This window comes from Hylobates moloch, unplaced genomic scaffold, assembly GCF_009828535.3.
Source record: "Hylobates moloch isolate HMO894 unplaced genomic scaffold, HMol_V3 SCAFFOLD_4, whole genome shotgun sequence".
Lineage (NCBI taxonomy): Eukaryota > Metazoa > Chordata > Mammalia > Primates > Hylobatidae > Hylobates > Hylobates moloch.
Genome location: NW_026652279.1, coordinates 85,284,985 through 85,309,835, shown reverse-complemented (window position 1 = coordinate 85,309,835; position 24,851 = coordinate 85,284,985). Strand labels below are relative to the sequence as shown.

Sequence of the window (24,851 nt, the reverse complement as noted above, 5' to 3'; positions counted from 1 at the left end):
ACAGTTTCCTTGCTTGGGAGGATTGCTCAAGTGATTGTTATTCCACAGTGCACCCTAAGATAGCCCATAGGAAGAAAGCGTCAGGGGAGGCTGGACTCCTTCATGAAATAATTTTGGAGTACAGTGTTTATACTCAAACTTTCTACATAAGCTCTGAAAGTCTTACAGAAATAAATTTGTTGATGCTTGTTTAATCCACAGCCTCTCAAACTTCTTTTTCCAAGGAAACTTTTATTTATGTAAGAGAAGTTAGTTATTAGTTCTTGGACTGCTGCCCCAAGAAAACACTAAAGTACATAATGAGTGTCTGTCTTTCCATCTTCAGTTCCTGTCATAGTGATATACGTAATAGGTTTCCAATAAATTAAATGACTGAAGAGCTGGATAAGAGATTGCCTAGAAATAATTACTGCTTTTAATTACTACGCTTTCAATAGTTCATTCAAATGCATGACTTTCCTGTAAAATATAGAAAAGTTTCTGTGACGTGATAATGGCAAGTACTCAAACCAGGATTATTCAAATTGTCACAGCTTACACAGCACTCCAAAATAAACTGAAACATGAATTTGGGGAATACTTATAACCCAACAGATAAAAATTTTTCAGGAAACCTGTGCATCTACAACTAAAATACTATAAGAGTAGATAAGAAATCTACAAGATGTCATGTTACATTGCGTGGCTGGCTGCTGCCTCTCTGGTCAGTTCCAACCTGTGAGACGGCTAGGGGTGGAAACTGAATTGCACATCCACCCTTCATGTCCCACTCCATCCCCCCAACTCTTATGCATTTTGACAGGAATACCGCAAAAATAGAAAATGGCTTTGGATGGATAAGAACAAAGGCCCCATCATAGTACAGAAGAGAATGGAGAAATATATTTGTATGAGAAGATAGTGGAAGATTGGATTAGATGTCCAAATGTTATGTGAAGTTTTATTCCTGTTGCCCATAGCTAGAGTTGAACAGTGGATGAAGAAACTAGGTGTGTTGTAAAATAGCACGTGCCTCTTGGCATAGCTACTGAACAAGAGAGTGTCTATTATACATATGAGTCTCTGTTCTAAATTTGAACAAGATGTGATCTTGATTTGAGGGAAAAGATATTCAATGTTGTTTGATTTCCAACCAATTCAAATAATTAGTTACCAATTCTATGTTATTAACAAACATTGTACTCTAAATACGAGTAAGATAATCTCCCTATTTACCCTTTTTTAAAGCCATGTCCTTAAAAAATTCATTTTTAACAGAATTCTAGTATGCCTATGTATGCATATGTGTACATGTGTATAAGACATATGACCTACCAGTGATGGCTTTATTATTCTCAAGAATGGTACATTATCAAGTATATTTTATCTAAATATATGTTCACATATTTCCAGATTGTCTTTATTTCCATAATAGTGTAGCATTTCTTTAAAAAGTTTAATTAAGCAGCAGGTCTGTGTAGTATCTTTCATATACGTTGATAAAAATTAGAACTTGTTAGAAAAAATTTAAAAGAAATAGAATAGAGCTTTACATCTAATTAATTACCATCTTCAAAATGAAACCCAGAAATGATGCAAGTGTTATTTCCAAAAAGGGGATTTGTTTCTTAAAACCTGCCATCTGGTAGCAGAGATAAGATGTTTTATATAATGTACTGCTAGGAGGTAAAGAATATTAAAGAAAAATATTAAATTATAGTAATTATCTATGTTCACTACTGTGTTTTCTAATGATCTCTTAAACCAAAAGATGGCTAACTATCAATTGTAGCTTTGGTGCATCAGTTAGCAAGAAAAGTTAAATACAATAATATTTAAATTATTTAAAGCTCCTTACAACAGGAGCTGTGTAAATACAAAATGCTTTTATGGTTCTTAAGAACAAAAATATGGATATTATATTTGTTAAAAAGCAGTATCATATTTTAGTTCTAAGTAAGGACAAGATTATCTTAAAGATATTATGACAAAATTATCAATACGTATTTTCAGTATTACCTCCATCTATAGGAATTTATTTTTAGTCAAAAACTGTTGTCATCATTATGAACCTAAACCACTTCCATAGAATCCATCCTGTCAAGACTTTATTAGATACTTAATGTGAACATGTAGTATGGTACATTAATAAAAGGGAAAATTGCTCTTCTAGAATAAACAAGATAAGCACCTAAAGTATTAGTCAAGCAACAGTATGTGTTGAGTGCCTACTGTGTGCCTACTGTGTGCCTGGTACTATCTCAGCAGCTGGGAATGCTGCAAAGTCACAACCTCTGACTTTCTAGAGTTTACAAGAATCTACTTTTATACTAATCACAAACTGCTTCTCCCGCTTGGATATACTGGGGATGTCAAGTATTTGTTAAATGAATCATGAATTGTTATCAGATAATATTTTGTACCGTACTTTAAGCATTCATAAAATGCTTAACTTTACATCAAATTGATGATTATGAAAAAAACTGGTTTTAGCTTTTTTCCATAAGGATGATCACAATAGTAAAAAAATGATCTCAGGTTTAATATTGATTGACTGACTGATTTATGACTCACTTATCTATTTAAAAAGCTAACCTAGTAGCATATATATGCCTGACTAGGGCAACCATCTGTGTTGGTCTCTTCACTCTTTTTTCAGGCAGTCACAGCACACACTGAACTGACTGCCATATCAGTGCCCCGCCTGTGGTTTGACATAGACATAGTTGTTGCTATCAGAAAACTCGCAATATGAAAGAGATTTTTCTGTTCCAGTTTAATCTACTCTAGCTTACAATTCACAGGTCAGAGAAGCAGGCCATATGTGTTTTCTATCTCATAATACATTGATACTGAAGACCAGAAAGTTAGTTATGTCTAAATTTGTATTAAAGTGTGTGACACAATGCCCTTAGGTTTTGGAGGTTGTATGTATTAACCTATCCTTGACGTGGGAAGTCCTGGCATGTAGCATAATGTCCTAGTAGCTGTTATAATGCAGGGATTGGCCTTGGTGTGGACATGGAACTGCTTTGTGTGTCACCGAGGCCAAGTCACACCTGTTCATCACAACATCATGAAATGATAGGATTTATCATTTAACCTTTACATGCATATCACCAAAATCTTCTCAAGATAAATTCAACTGATTTTAACATATTTGTGTCTCTCGCATTGTCATTATTATATTGTAATAGATAGCTCTATTCATTCCACAAAGAAAAAATGTCATGTTTGTGAGATCTTTTTAGGCAGGTATAGAAAGTATGTGTGGTTTCATTGTGTCAAACATATTGTGAAGAATGCAGACATCTCAGAAATATTAGTCTTTTTCTAATCATTTTGACCATTGTGATGAATTGGTCACAAAGATAATGAATATTTGTAAGCAGACTATTAGATATAGAGTCTCAGACCATAAAAGAGATCAGCAAAGTCTACCTAGTGTAGGTTAGAGTTGAATTATCATTGCTTTATTAATGTACTTTATAATATTATTCATTGTTATTCTTTCAAACTTGTGGCTTTGAACGTAGAAATTATCTTGGAGACTTTAAATAGGTCCCTAACTAGATAACAGAATTGCAAAGATGTGAGGGACAGATGCTTTCATCCGAAACAGACTTTTACACAAATTCCGAAACTAATTTGGAAGTGATAAAAATTAATTTGCGCACTTTAATTGGAAGCAGCCTACTGCATGAAAGAGAGCAGAGCAGAGCAGGCAATTTGCGCTAAAAGCTGATTGAATTTTTTATCAGGTAGGTGTCTTGGACTTGGCCGCTGATCCTCTTGAGCCTCTCTTTGCAATATATTACAACCCATCTCTGACTGGTGTTCTTTAAAAGGATCAATGCTATTCCTGTGGAATCCCTAGAGTCCAAAATTTCATTGATCTTGGGACTTGACATTTCTCATTACGTGCTGTAGCTTCCAACAAGATAGTCACAAGAGAGACAAGTTAACATGGTTGTCTCTTCAACAGACACTCAAAATACATTGGGACTTCAGCTCAGAAGCCAATCTGCTTTTAAAGAATGTAGTTTTAATGTTTATATCACATATAAGATGCTGTGTAGAGTGTTTGATATACATACATACAAAAATTTTTAAATCACAGCCATGTGAAACTTTGAAAGAGGATTTGCCGTTCATCTTTTCAACTCAAATCTACAAATATTCATTGGGTAGTTTGTATAACACATTGTTATTATGCTTTTCTATTCCACTTTTTAATAATAGGTCTTTTAGCTCATGTACAGGCATTATGCAGACTGTGAAAGGAGAAGCCAATTGCAAAGGAGACTCCAGCTGTGCACACACACCTTGTCTGAGCTCCCATTGTGTATGCCTCAGCTCTGGACGCTGACCCTCCTGCCAGCCACAGCCTGTCACCAAACACCTGCCAAATCACATCCCTCTCTTTGTTTGCATCCAGGCTTCTTTTAAAAAGACTGTCCTGGTGCCCAGCTCCACAACTGCCACCAACCAGTGCTATTATAAGAAATGAAAGCATGGGCGATAGATAGCCCAGAGAGATTTTTAGAGTGTATTTAGATTTAGATACATTAAACAAGTTTGTATCACTTCTCGGAGCAAAGAATCTTAGCTAGGATTTAGCATATGTTAAACCATCTTTTTAAGATGAAAGGAAGCGTAGCTCCATATGCAATAGTTCTCACCTTGCAGGGCTTTTTGAGGACCAAATGGTAATGGATGTATTGGAAGATCCACAGCACAGAGCCCATTCTGCAGTAGACCACTCAGCCACCCCATCCCCTCGTTCTGACACCAGTTGACTTTCCAGGGTTCCAGACTGAGAAGGGAGCTGCTTGCCACTCAGCCTCTGCTTTTCCTTTCCCTTTATGGGACTAAGGCTTCAAGAAAGGTCTTTGGCCTAGATTGGAAGCAATATATACAGAGTGACTAATGTGCTCTGATCAGAGAGCTTCAGGTTCCAACCGGGGGTTGTCTGGGCTTTACGCAGAGCCCAGCTTCCTAAGGAAGGAGAGGTGGATGATACTATTAGTTGTTTTTAGAAGGTGAGCATAGGACAGTAATGTACTGTGACCTAGATCTCGGCTCAGGACTTCAAGAGAAAAGGTTGTCCTGCAGTGGCAGTGCTCAGAGGAAAATTTAGTCATTGTTATCTCTGAAAAGGAAAAAGAAGTTACAGTGAATGAATAAATACTTTGACCGTATCTATCTTCCATTCTTCACTGAATACTCTATGAGTAAGTACATAAGGAAATGAAACCACATCATGGGTGAATTTGACATTTCTAACCCACAGAATGTTTTCACTTGCATTATCTTGGGATCTTCAGAAATGCGGGTCCAAGTGTATTTGGTGCTTGGAACAGACCTCCACAGCACCTGCCTGTGGCTGAGGAGTTGGGGTCTTGATAAGGGACTCTTGACCGATACCACTTTTCTCAGCTATTCCAGCAGATTTCTAAGATAATATGTTGAAATAAATCTTGAAATCATAGTAGTAATGAAACTACCATACCCTTTGACTAAATCCCTTATTCTGGGATTTGAACTTTCAAAACTCTATTATATTTTATCTAAGTATAAGCATGAATAAAAATACCTTCTGCCATGATTCTGCAGTGACTTCCCCAGGGTCAGAAATAAAATCTGAATCAGATTTTATCAGGAGGTTCATCCTCTTCACTGTGGAGCAGAGGTCTGTCTTTGTTTAGTTCTAAATCAGAAAGACCACAGCTTCCCCTGAATATCAGTGTCCCACAAATCAGGTTTAAAATAAGAGCCATGAGTTCTTTACTTTGGCCATTTCTCTAAATGCCAGAGACCATCTCACTAAAAAACCTCTCCTGTCTATGTGAATAAACAGCATCTAATACTAGTATATTTTTTTATCATCCGTTTTGAGAATATTGAAATGGCCTTTGATAAAAGGAGGATGGGATTTGTTTATTTTAAGTCTTTTGATATTCGGAGTTTCCAAATGCATGTCTATAAGGAATCTAAAAATTGGACGTGTTTCTTCTTCATCAGTTCTAGTCATTCCAGCACACGGTGAGTGCTTCTGTGGAGGCAGTGGTGGGACTGAGGGCGACGGCGGTGGCCCTCAGAGGGGTGGTCCACCTGCACCTCCCTCTGCACTGGGCCCTTTAACCCTGGGCTGCATCCATCAACTGTGATGTGACAGTGACAGAATATTCTCAGGATTTTGAATGATTGTTGGGGTGTGTGACATCTGTCCCTAGCAACGAAATGAAATATGGGAAATAAGCTTTACCGCCGCTGCAGGTTTCCCAACTCAGAAAGCCTGGAATGGCATTTTATTTGCCTTTCACTTAAAGAAGGAAACAGTGCTTTCAGGGGCCCTAAACAATACCCCGTAATAGTTAAGTTCCACAGTTTATTCAGATGATCTGGGGAAATTGTGATGAAAAAAATAAAACATTTTAAACTCTCTAAATCAGACACGAGCCTTTGAAAAACTCATTTCCTAGCAGAAAATGTATAACATGCATAAGGAATATTTTTATACATTTTTTTCTCAATTCCCTGCTATAGGATCAGATTGCTTTTTATTTTTTCTATAGCATATTAGGGAAAGGTCTCAAAACTATGTGTTTTATATAAATGAATTAAGTGTATAATTTCAGGGGTTTCCAGTGTGCTAGTCTCTCCAAGATAAAATTATCATTTAGAAAAATTAAAGCTGATATTACACATAAAATCTTTCCAATACTTTTTTAGAGATTTAATTTTTATGGATACATAATAGTTGTACATATTGATGGGATATGTTATACAAGGATACAATGTGTAATGATCAAATTGGGGTAATTGGGATATCCAACACCTCAAACATTTATCACTTCTTTGCGTTAGGAACATTCCAAATCTTCTAGTTATTTTGAAATGTATAATAAATTATTAGCCGTAGTCAGCCAATTTTGCTGCCAAACACTAGATCTTATTCCTTCTGTCTAACTGTGTCTATCTAACTGTATTGTTCTACCCATTAACCAACCCCTCCCCACCACCCTTGCCAGCCTCTGGTAACCACTATTCTGTTTATTTCTTCTGTGAGATCAATTTCTTCAGCTCCCACATATGAGTAAGAAGATGGGACAGTTGTCTTTCTGTGCCTGGCTGATTTCACTTAACCTCATGTCCTTCAGTTCCATCTATGTTGCTGCAAATGACAGGATTTCTTTTTTATATAGCAGAATAATATTCAATTATGTAAATATACCTTGTTTTCTTTATCTTTTCATTATTTGTTGGACACTTAGGTTGATTCTATATCTGAGCTATTGTGAATAGTGCTGCAGTCAACACAGAGGTGCAGATATCTCTTTGATTTGCTGATTTCCTTTGTTTGGAAAACTCTTATCAATGCTTAAAGCTTATTTTACCAGGGAACCCAGGGCATTTTGAAACTTTTTTTTTCTTTTTCACCTTTTTCCTGCAGTGTGAAACATAATTTTATAAATTATATAAATATGTTTCAGACAAATCCAGGACTGCTGACATTATAAATGGATACTTTACCAATAGTCAAAACACATTATAGCAATATCCATGTATTTAGAAGAAGATGGCAAACTAGCATGAGCTGCTGTCCCCCTTCTCCCACACTCCATCTAACAGATGCCTCAAAAACAAAATTGGAGCTGATGGGTCTGAGAAAATGCAAATAAAACTGAGAAATCCTTGGGGAGACAGAAGATAGGCAGGTCTTAAGAGAAGATAGGCAGATCTTAAGAGAAGATAGGCAGATCTTAAGAGAAGATAGGCAGGTCTTAAGAGAAGATAGGCAGGTCTTAAGGAAGGGGCTCTTGGCCGACCAGAGTGGAAGACGTAGGGTGCCTTGCTGGGTAAGGCCTTGTGATTATGCACTTTCCTTGTGAGCTCTCTGTGGCTTCCCTCTTGCCACTGTGGGCAGAGAACTGGAGCAGCAGTCCAGCTGGCCAGCACCCAGAGGCCCCATAAGTGCCAAAGAAGGGGCTCTTCAAGGGGAGGGGCACCTGTCAGCCTTGGAATATTTAACTTCCCCCAACCCCAGTGAGGGCCAGTAGTTCAACCTAGGAGGCAGCTCTAGGAAAGAGGGGCACCAAGACCAAAGTACAGGGTGGTTCTCTGAGAGACAAGATGGGGGGTCGGGGGTGGTTACCCCACCAAAAATAGGAATTCACAAAGAAAAACAGGCAAGCATACAAAGAACACAAGTGCTAGAAAAGAAAGACCGCAAACGGAACAACGTATGTGGGTGATGCAGAATAAGCTCATTTCTTTCCAATAAAAGAAGAGAAAAATATATAACTTTTTACAAAAGGCATAATATTCTCTAAGTCCTTCAGTTTATGAAAGCGGTTAGCAGTGAAAATGCTTCTGGGATATAATTCAGCTGGACTTTTTAGCTAGGTTTGCACTAATAATATGAAGTGGGTTCAATTCCAACCCTTAGCTGTATGAACTTGGGCAAGTTGAATCACCTTGCAAAGCCTTGGGTTTCTACACCATAGACTCGGGATAGTAAGAGTTCCCACCTCATAGAACATTACCATAAATACGTGATGTAACACAGATAAATGCCTTAGCAGGCAATGTACCTGTTTCATAACAATAATGGAAGAAAAAGAATAGCCATTACCACTCTCGTTATATTCTAAGCATGTCACATATGTTAACTTGTCCTGTCATCTAAACAGCATGTATAATAGGTTCGCTAGTTATGCGCATTTCACAGAAGAGGAGAGCAGAGAGGTTAAGTAACTGGCTGATGGTCACACAGCTTAATAATAATGCCCTTAATAAACATGGGTATTTTTTGAATATTGCATTGCTGGTGTAGCTCTCTCCACCTGCCACTGGTCTGTAGTGCCTCACTGCTGCTGTTTTCTTGCAGGTGACTATCCGGCACCAAGAGCCGTCCTCACAGGCCATGACCACGAAGTTGTCTGTGTTTCCGTCTGTGCAGAACTTGGGCTTGTTATCAGTGGTGCTAAAGGTCAGAAGTCATTTCTTTCATTTTCAGTGTTTAGAAGATGACCGTTTTCTCACACTAAGCATGATTGTCAGTTTATTTCTTCCAGGAAGCTTCCCATAGACAAATGGTATCCCGAAGTTATTTGTAGATGTTTAGATTTATGATTAATATTTACTAGCACTAATATAAAATATGTATACAATTTTATGTGGTATTTTGTGGTCAACAGCGTTCTAACCAGAACACTGATAAATTACAGTGTATTCGTATGACGCAGCCATTATAAAGGACATTTAAAAGACAAGAGGAAAGTATCCCTGATGTAGTGGGGGAGGTGGGGGGTCAGGTCACTCATCAGACATGGCCTTGGACCCCCTCCCTCTGCAAGTCCCTTTCTTCATAAGGCCAGGGGCTGTGTAGAGGTTGGTGGAAAGGAAACAAAGATTACTTGGGTCTTTGGAGGTTTTGTTTGGTTTGTTTTGTTTTGTTTTGTTTTTGAGGCATACTTTCACTCTTGTCACCCAGGCTAGGGTGCAACGGTGCAATCCAGGCTCCCTGCAACTTCCGCCTCCTGGGTTCAAGTGATTCTCCTGCCTCACCCTCCCTAGTAGCTAGGATTACAGGCACCTGCAACCATGCTTGGCTAATTTTTTGTATTTTCAGTAGAGACAGGGTTTCACCATGTTGGCCAGGCTGGTCTTGAACTCCTGACCTCAGCTTCCCAAATTGCTGGGATTACAGGTGTGAGCCACCACACCCAGCCTCTTTGGAGTTTTTGTAGAAGACATTTCATTTCAGGAAGTCAGGAAACTTACGTCCTAGTTCTGGCTCAAATAGCAATTCTCTGTGGGAAGACTCCCAGGCAGAAAGGAGCCTGATGCTTGGAGAAACTGAAGGGAGCCCTGGGTGCTGCTGGAGTATCACCGTGGTGCCACAGCCTGGAGGAGTGAGAAGGCTGAAGGGATGGGAGGGGCCTGGAGCACAAGCATTTGCAATTTTTTTTTTTTTTTTAATGAGTATAGTAGGAAACCATTGAAGTTTTTTAATCGAGGTGATGAAATTGATAGATTTGGTTGTTAGAGCTCATTTCAGCTGTTCTACAGAGAATGGATAGAGTCTGAAGGCTGGCACCATGTTTTTAAAATTTTGGTATCTAAGAATAAATAACCCAGAAATGGACACATAGGATATTTTCGGTCTTTTAATTTTAAAAAGTAATAATATGTGTAATATCATTTTACCCTGTGAAGTTAAAAAAAAAAAAGGAAAATAAGTGACACATAGTAGGCGCCAAGAAAGAGACATTTCCTACAAGGGCTGCCTGATGTTAGAGATGATTGCTGGTGTTTTCCTAATTTTCTATAGGGCAAGTCTATTACTTTAGTAATCAGGACAAAATTTAATAATGTCACTTGCTTTGTAAAATATGTGTCTATTCAGCTCAATTAAAAATAAACATGTAATTCATACACTGTTTTGTGGAGATCTTTTTGGGACAAGGGAATAGATATATAATACCAAACTATAGTGACCAATTTTTATGAATTGATCAGTGAATTTTTTACTTTATCAACACTATTTTATAAGGGCAAAGAAACCCAGAAACCATCAGAGCCAAATGTCACTCCTTACCCTCTTTTCACACTCTTGCCTCACTATTCGTTTATTTAAAAGACGAAATATCTTTCTGTAGGCTGAAATACTTAATAAGTTTTCTCAATTTTGCTTTTACATTTTATGTATAGATGACAGAAAAAGGTAAAATGTACTTGATAGTAATTATTGATGTGGTGCAACACGTAACATTTTGATGCTAGTTGAGAAAATGAGCAGCTGTTCTGATAATTCTATTAAACTTTCAAGAAAATTTCTAAAAGCGTTTTAAGAGAAAATGTCTGGCACATGAAGTCTTTTATTTTCAGGTAATCTGTGAGCTATACCATTTTATTATGAATATTACCTGACAAAGGAAAAGACCAAGTATTTACCTGGTGTGGAAGTGTGCAGCGTAGGGGTGTGATGTGTCACAGGTGCTCTGGCTTTGCTCTGTTGAAATGTAACATCAGCGCTTGGCCTGGCCAGCCTATCTCTTTCCTGTCCTCCTTGGTCACCTCTGAGTGCACACCCAGCAAGGTTTTCAGGTTGGTGAGAGCTAGTATGTCGTTTGTCATCCCCAGCTGACCCTGGCATTGATGTCCCCACTTTGCAGAGGGCCCTTGCCTTGTCCACACCATCACTGGAGATTTGCTGAGAGCCCTCGAAGGACCAGAAAACTGCTTATTCCCACGCTTGATATCTGTCTCCAGCGAAGGCCACTGTATCATATACTATGAACGAGGGCGATTCAGTAATTTCAGCATTAATGGGAAACTTTTGGCTCAAATGGAGATCAATGATTCAACACGGGTAAATCTGCATAGTTCGCGCTAAGTAGGACTGAAGCCAAGACATTAAAGACTGATTGTTTTACATTAAATAATTCATAATGGAATGTCTGTGCTATCCAGATAAATGTGTTCTAGATTAAAAGTATATAACTTCATGTGGACTGGTACTTTAAACAAACCCAAAGTTCATTTAATTGCAAGTAATTAACTCAGTGAATTGGACTTCAGAAATGATAGCTCTTGTTTGATTAAAGCTTAGACCCTCAGGAGGGTTTTTAAAACTCCTTTTATAATTGTTTCAGTGCTGCACCCTCACAACATTAAAAGTGAGTTTATTTTCAAAGATTTCTATCTTTAGAACCCTAAACAAAAATTACATATACCCATTTACCCTTCATTCATGAATAAATTATAATTGCTGGGTTGTCATTATTAACCACTGTTTTGAAATATGTTTCTTCCATTTGTTCTTTAATTCTCCATAATATTAATATTCAGGATTTAACTAAACATGTTACTTAATGCTCAAATTCTACCTGGATTAAATTGATAATATTCTCTTGGGAATTTAATCTTGGTTTTAATAAGATCTTTTGTATATGTAAGAACTTCGATGAATTCCACATTGGAAATTCTGTGGATTGAACTTGAGAAAAGTTGGACAAATGACTGACAGTAGGCAATAATGATAAGGGAACTGTACTGAGTGCTTTTCAGTAGTGGCAGTTGGCTATTTAGGAAAAATTGAGAGAAATGGTTGTTGTGTATTTTATTTTGTTTTGTTTTGTTTTACCTTTTCTGAAGGCCATTCTCCTGAGCAGTGATGGCCAGAACCTGGTCACCGGAGGGGACAATGGGGTAGTAGAGGTCTGGCAGGCCTGTGACTTCAAGCAACTGTACATTTACCCTGGATGTGATGCTGGCATTAGAGCAATGGACTTGTCCCATGACCAGAGGTGAGCTGCGTCAAGGACAAGTGTCATCACTGAGGACTGTCATTGAAGGCTCTCTTCATTCTATCGAGGGTGAATTGTGCTGTGAGTGCAATTCCAGCATCCAGATGAAAGAAAGACTGGCAAAGAAAAGGGGAAAATGAGGGGAAGAGTAAGGATTCTAGTGAGGGGGAAACAGAGAAAGAGAATAAGAAGGAAAAAAAGACAAGGATCTGATGAAGAACAGGCACCTCCAGACATGTTTTAAGGGCCCAAGACATAGAACTTACTCCCACCAAGTTCCCTGTTCTCAGGTCCCTGCCTAGTCTCAGACAGGCCACCCTGGCTTATATCATGTGAGGGAAACAAGTATTTTTCAGCAGAGGTGGGATTCAGTGTGAGACCTACTTCTTGCTAACCAGTTTCCAGCAAAGTGCACAGTGTGGGCTGTAGCTGGCCTCCCTTTCAACAGCGTGCCGCACTCACGCATTACCCAGAACAATTTCTTTACCCCCATGTTCTTATTTCCCTGTTTCTCATTTATGTTATTTTGTTTTATTGTATATATTTCCCTAAAACACGTGAATCCTTTAATCCAACTCTTTCTTGGAGAGAGTTGATATGAATGTTAATCAATTAATAATGATTTCCATTGTTCTTCAGTTTGCAATAGGATTTTACTATTTCCTAAAATTTACCTTTGGGTTTCTTATAAAGTGAAACTAATATTAGAAATATAAAGTCTAAAGCTCCTAAGCCTTTAAAATAACCTACAACCCTATAATCTGAATACGGCATGTGATTTCTAATTTTTGCTATTTAACAGAAATAAGAAAAGCTTGTTAATCAACGTTTTTCCCAACTACATGTAATTTTCCTCATAACAGTATTGGTTTTAAAATATTTTAAACATTAAGACATAATAAAGTTAACAAAGCACCTTCACAATATAATAAAATGGTACCGAGGTCATCAGGAAAAACACTGTAAGCTAATTAGTCTGGGAAAGGGTGTTTGGTCTGCAGCCCAGACCGTTTTTAAAGAAGGTTTAAGGTTATTATTGGAGTATCCCAAAGTGCTGCAGCCCATACTTAGGAATAAATGGGAATGATTTATTGTGTTATTATTTGTATGTATGTGTGTGTTTCTAGAGTGTTTGAAATGATTTGTGTTTGTAAGCAGTTTCAATATTTCCCTGATATTCTTGCTCTTTCGTGTATTCATTTTGCTGCCATCATCATAGGTTGAGTGCAATGCACAGTACTAAGGATCCACAACAAGAAACTGACCCCAGAGAGCTCAGATCCTCATAATCATTGCATATGAGGGCACCAAGAACAGACCAACAGAAGAAGGATGGGGATTAACTCTTCTTGAGGGCTGGGGAGGGCAGGAAAGACCTCAGAAGATGCTCATCCATTCACCAGGCATGAACAGAGAGGGGTGGATGGAAGAGCATATTCAAAGTCGCAGTAGTATTAGGGGGTCTCCAAATGGAGGGGGGAAAGATACTAAGTTTCTATTTCTATTTTAATCTCATCCTTGGATTTGATTATTTTGTTGTTTTATAATGAATAGTGCATGCATATCAATTATAAACTGATAAACATATATTGGGGATATTACTCAAAAGGTATTTATTGGATGAGGTGTCTAATCAAAAGTGAAGCAACACTTTATGTGGGCAGAAATCCTGAAACCTGGAGTCAGTGGCAGTGGGACTGGGGAGGAATATCCCTGAAAAAGAAGCCTCAGAGCTGAACAGCTGATCAGTCAGGAGGGAGAGGCAGAGGAGACAAGGTGACTTAACCAGCAAAAGACCAGCAAGGTCAGAAGGTGCCAGTGATTCATGGTGGACATGTTGAATCTGAGGGTTTTGTGACACAGCCTGGCAGTGACCTCCACTTGGCAATGGGAAATCAGCATCTGGGGCTTCAGAAAGAGACGTCATTGGCTTTACGTCCAGGGAGAGTGTGGACCGAGAGGACAAGAGGTGGAGTGATTCAAGGGGGCAAAGAACAGAAAGGTCAGAGAGATAGGAAGAAATGCCAGATATCCTCAGAGAAGCCAATAGATGCCCAAAACAAGGCAGCGGACAGGCATGTGTGTGATTGCTGAGAGAAATGGGGCACCCAGCGGAGGCTGGAAATGTGGTTCCGTGGGCCCCTCACGCTCTGCAGCAGGGCCGGCTGTCCAGGCATGTGCAGGCTAACTGTGCTCCTCTCAGCAGAACCAAGAAGAAATTTCAGTCCTACTTCCATGAATACAAAATTAAGACTTGGGAAACTTTGAGATCATGATATTGTCTAGTGTAAAATGCCAAACTTTGAGATCACAATACTGTCTAGTGTAAAATAGCAACCACAGAAATGATTTTATATCACTCTTAACTGCTGTTTCTGCTTTTCCAGGACTCTGATCACTGGCATGGCTTCTGGTAGCATTGTAGCTTTTAATATAGATTTTAATCGGTGGCATTATGAGCATCAGAACAGATACTGAAGATAAAGGAAGAACCAAAAGCCAAGTTAAAGCTGAGAGCACAAGTGCTGCATGGAAAGGCAATATCTCTGGTGGAAAAAACTCGTCTACATCGACCTCCGTTTGTACATTCCATCACACCCAGCAATAGCTGTACATTGTAGTCAGCAACCATTTTACTTTGTGTGTTTTTTCACGACTGAACACCAGCTGCTATCAAGCAAGCTTATATCATGTAAATTATATGAATTAGGAGATGTTTTGGTAATTATTTCATATATTGTTGTTTATTGAGAAAAGGTTGTAGGATGTGTCACAAGAGACTTTTGACAATTCTGAGGAACCTTGTGTCCAGTTGTTACAAAGTTTAAGCTTTGAACCTAACCTGCATCCCATTTCCAGCCTCTTTTCAAGCTGAGAAAAAAAAAAAAAAAAAACACGTTTGATACTTTGTACATCAGATGCATCTTATTTAAAAGGGATACTTTTGTAAAAGTAAAACCTTGTATAAAGAACAAAATGTTTCTTAATTTTATTGTGGAGTTACAACTTGCATGTTCCTTACTCCTGATGGCTTGATGGAACAGGTGCATTCACACTATGAAACAGAAAGATCTGTCCAAGGACACAGCTTGTATGAAAGGGTTGAATTTGGGCTCCATCAGTAATTTTTGGCATTTTCACCAAAATATAGTTTGCACTTTTTAATCTAAATTCATCCCTTCTGAGTGAAATTTGCTCATAAAGCATTTGGATACTAAGCCATTATTTGCCATTTTGGGTACTTTATACAAAGAAAATTCAGCCCTACCCTGCATAATTTGAAGACACAGCAGAAAGGGGGCTTAGGGATGAGGTCCTGGTTTTTCTTGTATAAATAGGAGTCATGGGCGTTAGTTCTGTAGTAATAACTTCCCAGCACCTGGACATCTCTTCCAGAGTCATCCCACTGGCTTGGTGTGTATACATTAGGGGAGGATAATCTGATGCTAACTTTTTTTTTCTCTTTGGTTCTTGAATAGCTTAGTTTCTTTAATAACAAGTCAGACTTTATTACAACAATAACTGAAGTTATTCTTTTAGGTTCTCGTGAAATTCTCACTGAAAGCCACATTCTTAGCCTAAGGCATTTCATCTTTTATGATATAAAATGATGGCTATCAAATGATTTTCCATACATTGTACTGATCAAGTTATACACCCAGGGGTATATACACTTTCTTCATGTTTCTTCTTTGTATATTTGGTGACTGTATCGTCATAGATGTACATATTGTGTCGGTAGGGCTATGAGGCATGTTACAGGAATGTAATTTTCTCAGAATTTACACTCACTTGCAGTCATTTATTTAAAAAGATAAAACAAGATAATGGGTTCTTTGTATTGGCACTTTGCACCAGAAACATATCATTATTTATTGATGTGATTACTTATTTGTTATCCACCTTGTACTAGTAAGTTTTAGCACTGAATTCCTTCTTCATTGTTGTTTGTATTTATGAAATTCTGAAATTATGGGGAATCAGCGTAATGATTAAGTTATTCATCACCAGGCTGTAAGCAATATCTTGAGTTTGTAGCTTAGAATTGGGAGGATACTGAACATCTGGAAGACAAGTTCATTTCATCTTGAGATCATGGTGAAATATTTTGGATATATAAATTCCTTAAGCTATTGTAACCATGTTTTATTGCAAAGATGTAAAATATGCCAGATGTGTGTGAGTTGGAAATCAAAAAAAGAAAAATAAAATATGCAAAGAATTCACGGACTGTTTCAGATTTCACTGGACACGTCACTAGCATGCTTTCATTGTGTTGTCATACAGGTTTCAGAAGTCATCGTCATCTGATGTAGAGCCTACAGCATCTAAAAACATGAAATTGAGTCCTAATGAGGTTCTGCAGTTTGCTGAAACCTGAGCTGCTCTGCCGAGCCATCTGGCAGGGATTTGGGGCAACGGTGACCATGAGGAAACGGCCCTCATTGTCTATTCTGCATAATCCACTTTGGGGATTGTCTTTATTTTATTTAAAAGGAACTAAGTAGTGAAGGTTATAGTAGCTCCTTTCTTTTTATTTTTATTTTTATTTTTTATTTATTATACTTTAGGTTTTAGGGTACATGTGCACAATGTGCAGGTTTATTACATATGTATCCATGTGCCATGTTGATTTCCTGCACCCATTAACTCGTCATTTAGCATTAGGTATATCTCCTAATGCTGTCCTTCCCCCCTCCTCCAACCCCACAACAGTCCCCGGAGTGTGATGTTCCCCTTCCTGTGTCCATGAGTTCTCATTGTTCAATTCCCACCTATGAGTGAGAACATGCGGTGTTTGGTTTTTTGTCCTTGCGATAGTTTACTGAGAATGATGTTTTCCAGTTTCATCCATGTCCCTACAAAGGATATGAACTCATCCTTTTTTATGGCTGCATAGTATTCCATGGTGTATATGTGCCACATTTTCTTAATCCAGTCTATAGCTCCTTTCTTGAGTGTTATCACATAATGCCTTTTTCATTTGAAACCACACCTTCTAGAACTCATCAGTGACCAGGCATGGCACAGGCAGGGACTGAGGACCTGGAGAGGCTGAGCAGCTGCCAGCAAGGGCAGCCACGAGTGGGCTGAGGGGGATTCGGTCACACAGATTGGCATGGGTGGTTGAGGCAGCGGCCCAGACAGGCCCAGAGAATGACAGAACTGCAGGCCGTGCTTCCATCCGCATTCCCGAGACTACAGGGACAGACCCAACAGTAGCCTAAGGAAGATTTGCGCTCTTACTTTCCATCCTATCCCCAAACCAGAAATCTGTCAGTCATCTGCCCTGCTGGCTCCCTCACCCAGCCCTCCTGCCAGGCACTCCAGCCAACTGACTGATCACTACCTAAAGTATCTTTTGAAACTGCCCCTGCCCTTTCCAGCACTGTCATCTGGACTGTCCGAAAACCTCCTGACCTCTGACCTGTCCCCTCCCAACCATGCTCTGCCCTGCTGCGGAGGCACCCATCCAGTCATCTCCCTCCCTGCCGCCCTGTGCCCCCAGTGCCCCCCAGTGCCCCCCAGAACCCCCCAGCACTTTGAAAAACCAATACCAATGGCTTAAAATGTATTCTTAGACTCTGATGGGTTGAAAATCACCTGGGGAGCTTATTTTTAAAAGCAGGATCTAGAGTCCCAACACTCCCCCTCCCACCCCAGGCACTTCTTGGGCACATTTTCAACAACACTGATTGGAGGGATAAATTCTAAGTTCAGTAAAGCGCAGAAGTCCCTCAGGAACCACCCCCAGCAGCCAACACCCCTAGTAAACCCGCCTTTTTCCAAGTCCCTGAGAACTCTCTTGCACCTGAGTCCCTAAGTTTCCTCCTGCCAGGTGGCCCCTCTCTGCCTGCGCCACTCACCTACTGCCTTGTTGCAGATTGACCTAAACCAATTTGGTCATGCACAGTCTTTTTTGGCAGGTAAAGGTAGCCCCCAAAACACCACATCTTCACTATTTCATGATGAAAACAACTTTTAGAAACAGTTTCTGCTATGTGTGGGGATACCTTTTTTTTTTTTTAATTGAGACAGAGTATCACTCTGTTGCCCAGGCTGGAGTGCAGTGTCGGAATAATCTCAGCTCACTGCAACAACCTCTGCCTCCTGGGTTCAAGCAACTCTCCCAGCTCAGCCTCCCAAGTAGCTGGGATTACAGGCACGCATCACCATGCCCAGCTAATTTTTTTTATTCTTAGTAGAGATGGGTTTCGCCATGTTGGCCAGGCTGGTCTTGAACTTCTGACCTCAAGTGATCTGCCCACCTCAGCCTCCCAAAGTGCTGGGATTACAGGCGTGAGCCACTGCGCCTGGCCAGGATAAATTTAAATGAAACACATTTTAGCAAGGAGGCAAAAGAGTGCCCGCAACTCTTCTGTGAGTTTGGTGAAGTCCAGAGCTTGTTTTTTTTACGTGATCTCAACACCATTTTACATTTCCAAAGGTACACTTGAAGCAGATGCACAAATATTCTAGAAGTAGCATCCCATGAGCCTTGTAATGCCATCAGCAGCCTCAATCCTCCAACCAAATCATGAAGCCATCAAGCCCTGGGCACCACCCAGAGAGTATGTGCTAAAAGCCTCAGTAGATTGTTAAACCCTCGTTATAGAGAGGTAGGAAAAGTTCAAATACTTTAGCCAGCATATACTGAATTTATATGTATATTTAGCGTCATTAATTCCATCAACAAAAGAACATTTCTATTATCCATTAAACTAATTTAGAAGCCAAAAATTTCCCCTGCTGAAAAGCCATTTCTAGTATTTACTATCCTAACTCATATAGCTTCCAGTTTCTTTAGGATTAGGAAGCTGGATTGTTGGAATGACACCTTTCTGAAATGTATATTTCTGATCAGGGCAACTGGCTGTCCCTAGAACGCAGTATAAATTAACACATCACATGTCTATACCGGATATTTTAAAGTAAATTATGACATCATAACATTCCTACTTACTCTTACAGGCTCCCCACTCTGGGAAGTCTTCCCTGACCACTGGCTTAGCCTCCTCATCCCTGGTGGTGGGCCTGGCACAGCGCTGAGCAGTGCATTGTTGTAACTCACGTGTCCTTCCCTCCATGTGGCTATGAGCTTCATGGGCAACATGAAGCTTATATCCTTAAAGCAGTGTTGGATTCAGAGTAGATTCTCAACAAATGTGATTTGCGGAATGTATAGATAAGCAGACAGACACCACGTCCCTAAGCAAAATGACAAAGTTGGCTGGGATGGTCCAGAGCCCCCAAACTTCCCTCTTCTCATTGCCCCAGGGCCCCACAGCCTCAGGTCACCCTCTCCCAGCCTGCATGACAGTGCCTGCCAGGGAACCTCCTGCTCCCAGTACCACCTCAGTCATGGGCCTATTCCATCAAGGTTCAGAGAATCAATTTCCAATAAGCACCAAAAGAGGGAATATTTCAAAATTTTAATGACTGCTCTTGACCCACATTCGTCCAGTGGGAAGAAGAAGGAGCTGACAGATGATTTGGGTTAAGAGCTTCTGGTACCGCAGCCCATTCAAGCTGTCTAAGAACAAAATCCAATAACTGGGCTCTTCACTCTGAGAATAACTTTTTGGCTCCCTCGTCAGTTAAAATAGGCACAATAGCTACATTAAGTATTGTTTTGAGTATCAAAATACAGAGCATATGCCAAGCACCTAGTAAAGCACCTGGCTCCCAGCAGAGTTCAGCAGATGGTCATTGCCTCCCACCGTCTGGTGAGCATGGATTATCCTCATCTGCTCAGCATCCCTTTCCCTACTTACCTGCTATGGATCTTCCTGTGGGAAACTTCTCTTTTCATCATGGGATTTAGTAGGACTGCCAGTTGTACCACCAGATCCCTGGAACTTCCTGGACTCAGGCCTGGCCAACCATGTCACCTTCATTTCTGGGACCTCGATGATTGGTCAGGGTTGGACATGACCTGAGTTGGGCCAATGAGAACCCTTTTGAAAATTTTTATATTTTGAAGTCAGAAAGAAAAGTCTTTTTCTTCCAGAGTCACTAACCTGTCAATAAGAAATCGGGGACTACTAGCAACCCTGTTCTCCACTGTAGTGAAGACCTGTTTGCAATAGGTAAGAATAAATCCACAAGAAATGAAAGAGCATGTGCACTTGTATGCCAGACACAAGTTTCTGGGAAACTAAATTGCCCTCATATTTACAGATGTCCCAATTCTGGATGTTTGCTTTAGTCAATGACCAATAAATACTTTTCTCTCCCCCTTACATTGATCGAAGCTGTATTTAGTTTATTATTTATTTATTTATTTATTTATTTATTTATTTATTTTTAGTACTTGAGATCAAATCAAATAACCCTTAAGTCCTACAGCTCACTGCCCACAGCTCTCCACCCTTGCTTAGAAAAATGTAACATATTCCAAATTTGGTAGGAAACTAAGCATATTCCTAGCCTATGTATGACGCCATAACCCCACATTTAGATATAGTTCCAACTAAATGCTTTTTCCATCCGTCAACACACATGGAAAAGAATGCTCTTGTCAACTTTGTTCCTAATAAGCAAATATACCCGTTCAGTTTTTTAAAAATTCAGATACTGATATATGCAGTTAAGAATCAGAGCAGTGGTTACTTCTGGCCAGAGGTAGTGACTGGTAAGGGCCATGAGGGGGTTTGGGGGTACTGGAATGCTATTCTGGGGTGTTGGACTCTGTCTCAGAGCTACGGATGTTACAGAGAGGGGTCTGCTCTGTGAACAATCATTGAGCTGTGTAATGATGATTTTGCACTTTTCTGTGTGTATGTTACACTTCAATAAAAAGAAGTTCACTTTTAAAATTTTTTTTTAAAAAGCACTGGCTCTTGTCACCACTTTGAATTTGTCTGCCCATCATCTGAATTTGGGACCACCATCACCACTCATCCCTTTCTCCAGTGCTTTTTAGGTCTGCCACCTTGGCTGCCATGTCCCAATGGGCACTTTTCTTCTGATGACAGCCTGGCCCCAGTGCTTCCTCCTCCAGGCAGCCTCCCCTCCACTGTCCAGTAGGAACCCTGGGCTTGTGCACAGCTTGTACACACCCCTCCTTTAGCACCTGTCTTAGTGTAACTATAAAAAAATACCTGAAACTGGGTAATTTATAAACAACAGAAATGTATTTCTCATGATTCTGGAGGCTGGGAAGTCCAAGATCAAGGCTAGCAACAGATCTGGTGTTCAGTGAGGGCTCATTATTCATAAATGACACCTTCTATGTCCTCACATGGTGGAAAAGACAAACAAATTCCTTTGGGTCGCTTTTACAAAGGCACTAGTCCTATTCATGAGGGCTCCATCCTCATGTGCTAATCACCTCCTAAAAGGTCCCACCTCTTAAAAAATAGCCAACTTGGAACTTAGAGTCCTGGGTCTGTGTCCCAACTACCCTGCTTGCCAGCTCTGTGGCACTGGGAAAGTCCTCTAACCTTTCTGAGTTTCAGTTTCTTCCGATGTACAATAGATACAATAAAAATGTGGATTTCACATTATTTGCAAATCATAAGGTACCACATAACTAAGATTTCACTACTGAACAATGAAGCCCTCAGGCCTCAGTTGGAGTTTTTATGACACAGCCAAACCTCCCAGGGTGATCTGGAGCTCTTTTTCTATAAAATCTATGTTCTCCCTGGGGAAGCCTGGGCCAGCAGCATAAATTTGCATTTTGGTTCAGTTTACCACCTAGTAAGAAACATTATGTTTAATTGAGTTCTGTTTTTTTTAACGTGCCTTCCCAGTCAGCACAGAAACAAAAACAGGAAGCTACTTGACATCACTGGGAAAGCCAGCTCTCTTTCCAGCCGGGCCTTTCTCTGAGTGATTGTTCTTTTTTTTTTTTTTTTTTTCTTTTTTGAGATGGAGTCTTGGTCTGTCATCCAGGCTGGAGTGCAATGGCGCCATCTGGGATCACTGCAACCTCCACCTCCTAGGTTCAACCAATTCTGCCTCAGCCTCCCAAGTAGCTGGAACTACAGGCATGTGCCACTATGCCCAACTAGTTTTTGTATTTTTAGTAGAGACAGGGTTTCACCATGTTAGCCAGACTGGTCTCGAACTCCTGACCTCAGGTGATCCACCTGCCTTGGCCTCCCAAAGTGCTGGGATTACAGGCATGAGCCACTGCACCTGGCCATTATTGTTCTTTTGGAGAAATGAACTGTATTCCCTGTTTGCCTCTAGAACAAGCTTGATCAACCTGTGGCCCATAGGCTGCATATGGCCCAGGATGGCTTTTAACGCAGCCCAACGCAAATTCGTAAACTTTCTTAAAACACTACGAGATTTCTTTTTGAAATTGTTTTTTCACTTCGTCAGCTATCATTAGTGTTTGTGTATTTTGGGTGTGGCCCAAGATGATTCTTCTTCTTCCAATGTGGCCCAGGGCAGCCAAAGGATTGGACACCCCTGCATCTAGAGCCAAAAACTTGGTAGGGAAAGGGGTGGTTAGAGGCTCGTATGCCACTGTACTTCCCTCCCCTCTGGTGGCAAGAACTTCCCCCAAGAATGGTTCTGAAGGCAGAAGGGCTTTTGCAGCTGGAGGCCAGGAATGCTGAGAAGGGCAGACCAGAGCTGGCTCCACTCAGGCTGAGAGAGGCCTGGGGAAGAGTCAAGCTCTGCCTCCCAGGGGCAGGCCCGGTGACAGGCCACGGGTCTGAGGAGAGAAGCCTTTAGCCCAAGGTTACTGAGGGGCCACAGAGGCCAACTCATCCACTCGCCTCTATTATCCTACTGGGAAACTGATGCCCAAAGAATTCATGACCCCTGTCCCAGGCCAACCACACAGGTGGTAGGTGGCAGGGTCCCCATCCTGCTCCCCTGCCCTAATGAACACCCAGATCAGATAGGACAAGGCTGGAGAGGGCTGCAGGCCCGTGAGGGGGGTTGGTGGGGAAGGGGAGTTTGGGATGAGAAAGACTGTGTTAGGGTCTCCCAGAGAAATAGAGCTGTAGTAGAATACATCTCTATTTACACATATACATACACACACACACACATAAATATATACATATAGACACACACACATAAATATATACATATATACACACACACATACACACACATAAATACATATAGACACACACACATATATATACACACACATACATATATATACACACACAAAAATATATACATATATACACACATAAATATATACACATATACACATACATATAAATATATACACATACATATATACGTACACACACACATACACACAGACACATAGAGAGATGCTTGATGAGGAACTGGTTCACACAGTTACAGAGGCTGACAGGTTTCACCATCTGCTGACCGGAGACCCAGGAAAGCCCAATGTGTGGTTCCTCCTGAGCCCGAAGGCCTGAGAACCGCAGGAGCTGAAGGTGTCGATCTCAGTCCGAGCACCGGAGAAGGCGAGATGAGATACCCCAGCTCAAGCAGATAGGTGGGAGGCAAAAGGGGCGGCTCGCTCCTTCCTCCACCTCTTTGTTGGATTCAGGCCTCCGTGGAGGAGCTGATGTCTGCCCACACTTGGGAGGGCAGAGTCTTACTATGTTGCACAGGCTGGAGTGCAGCGGCACAATCTCAGCTCACCGTAACCTCCACCTCCCCAGTTCAAGCAATTCTCCGATTCTCCTGCCTCAGCCTTCTGAGTAGCTGGGTTTACAGGGGTGCACCACCACGTCTAGCTGATTTTTTGTTTTTAGTAGAAATGGGATTTCACCATGTGGGCCAGGCTGGTCTTGAACTCCTGACTTCAGGTAATCCATGAACCTCAGCCTCCCAAAGTGCTGGGATTACAGGCATGAGCCACCACACCTGGCGGTGGCACCACTTTACAGAGTGCAAATCCCATGAAGAAACAGCCTCAAAGACACATCCAGAGGTAATGTTGAATCTGGGCACCCAGTGGCTGGTTAAGACAACACAGAGAATTAACCCTGCTGCAGATACAAATGCTCCCCCAGAGGCAGACGGGTGGGCTGCCTAGCATCCCTTGTGTCATTGGACCAGCTGTTCTCAATCCTGATCTGAGGGCCCAGGACAAAGATGCCCTTGGTCTAATGAGAAATTAGACAAATAAGGGCCATACAGCGAGCTTGTCCTGATGCCTAAATCACCCCATTGTGTTTATTCTGAGGTTATGTCTTTTGTATGTGCTGAAAGTTTCCTGTCAAATGAAATTATGGAAACCATAGATGATCGCTATTCATGTCTCTCTTGATCAAATAAATTCAGTGTCTAGAATGTTTTTGAAATGTTACTTGTTCCTGAAATTCCAAAATCAACCTGAGTAAGACCTGGCGTCTGTCTTCCAAAGAAGAGAGGACTGGGAAGCCCTGAAAGAGGTAGTCCCAAGTCCCCAGACTCAGGATGCTGCGGCTAAAAGCAGCCAGGGTGGCCAAAGTTGGGGTGGGTGCAGAGCCGGGGGCATCACACTTCTGCTAAACCCAACTAAAGTAACTCTTCCTCCGTGCCTGGGTGGTTCAACAGAGCTGAGATCTGAATGGACATCTACTTGAGGTAGCAGGAAGCTACTGGCTTAGTTCTGCC

General features: G+C 40.7%; 1 protein-coding gene across 7 annotated transcripts in view; it reads left to right on the top strand.

The window, feature by feature from the left end:
* Window positions 1-16,518, top strand: part of NBEA (neurobeachin) — a 736,578-nt gene extending 720,060 nt beyond the window's left edge. For all 7 annotated transcript variants that reach the window (XM_058437671.1, XM_058437670.1, XM_032150485.2 and 4 more), the window contains 4 exons: window positions 8,873-8,974; window positions 11,163-11,359; window positions 12,145-12,296; window positions 14,684-16,518. In XM_058437671.1, the coding sequence (XP_058293654.1) occupies window positions 8,873-8,974; window positions 11,163-11,359; window positions 12,145-12,296; window positions 14,684-14,774 (542 nt within the window). In that variant the 3' untranslated portion in view covers window positions 14,775-16,518. The remainder of the gene's footprint in view (window positions 1-8,872; window positions 8,975-11,162; window positions 11,360-12,144; window positions 12,297-14,683) is intronic.
* The last annotated feature ends 8,333 nt before the right edge of the window (window positions 16,519-24,851 follow it).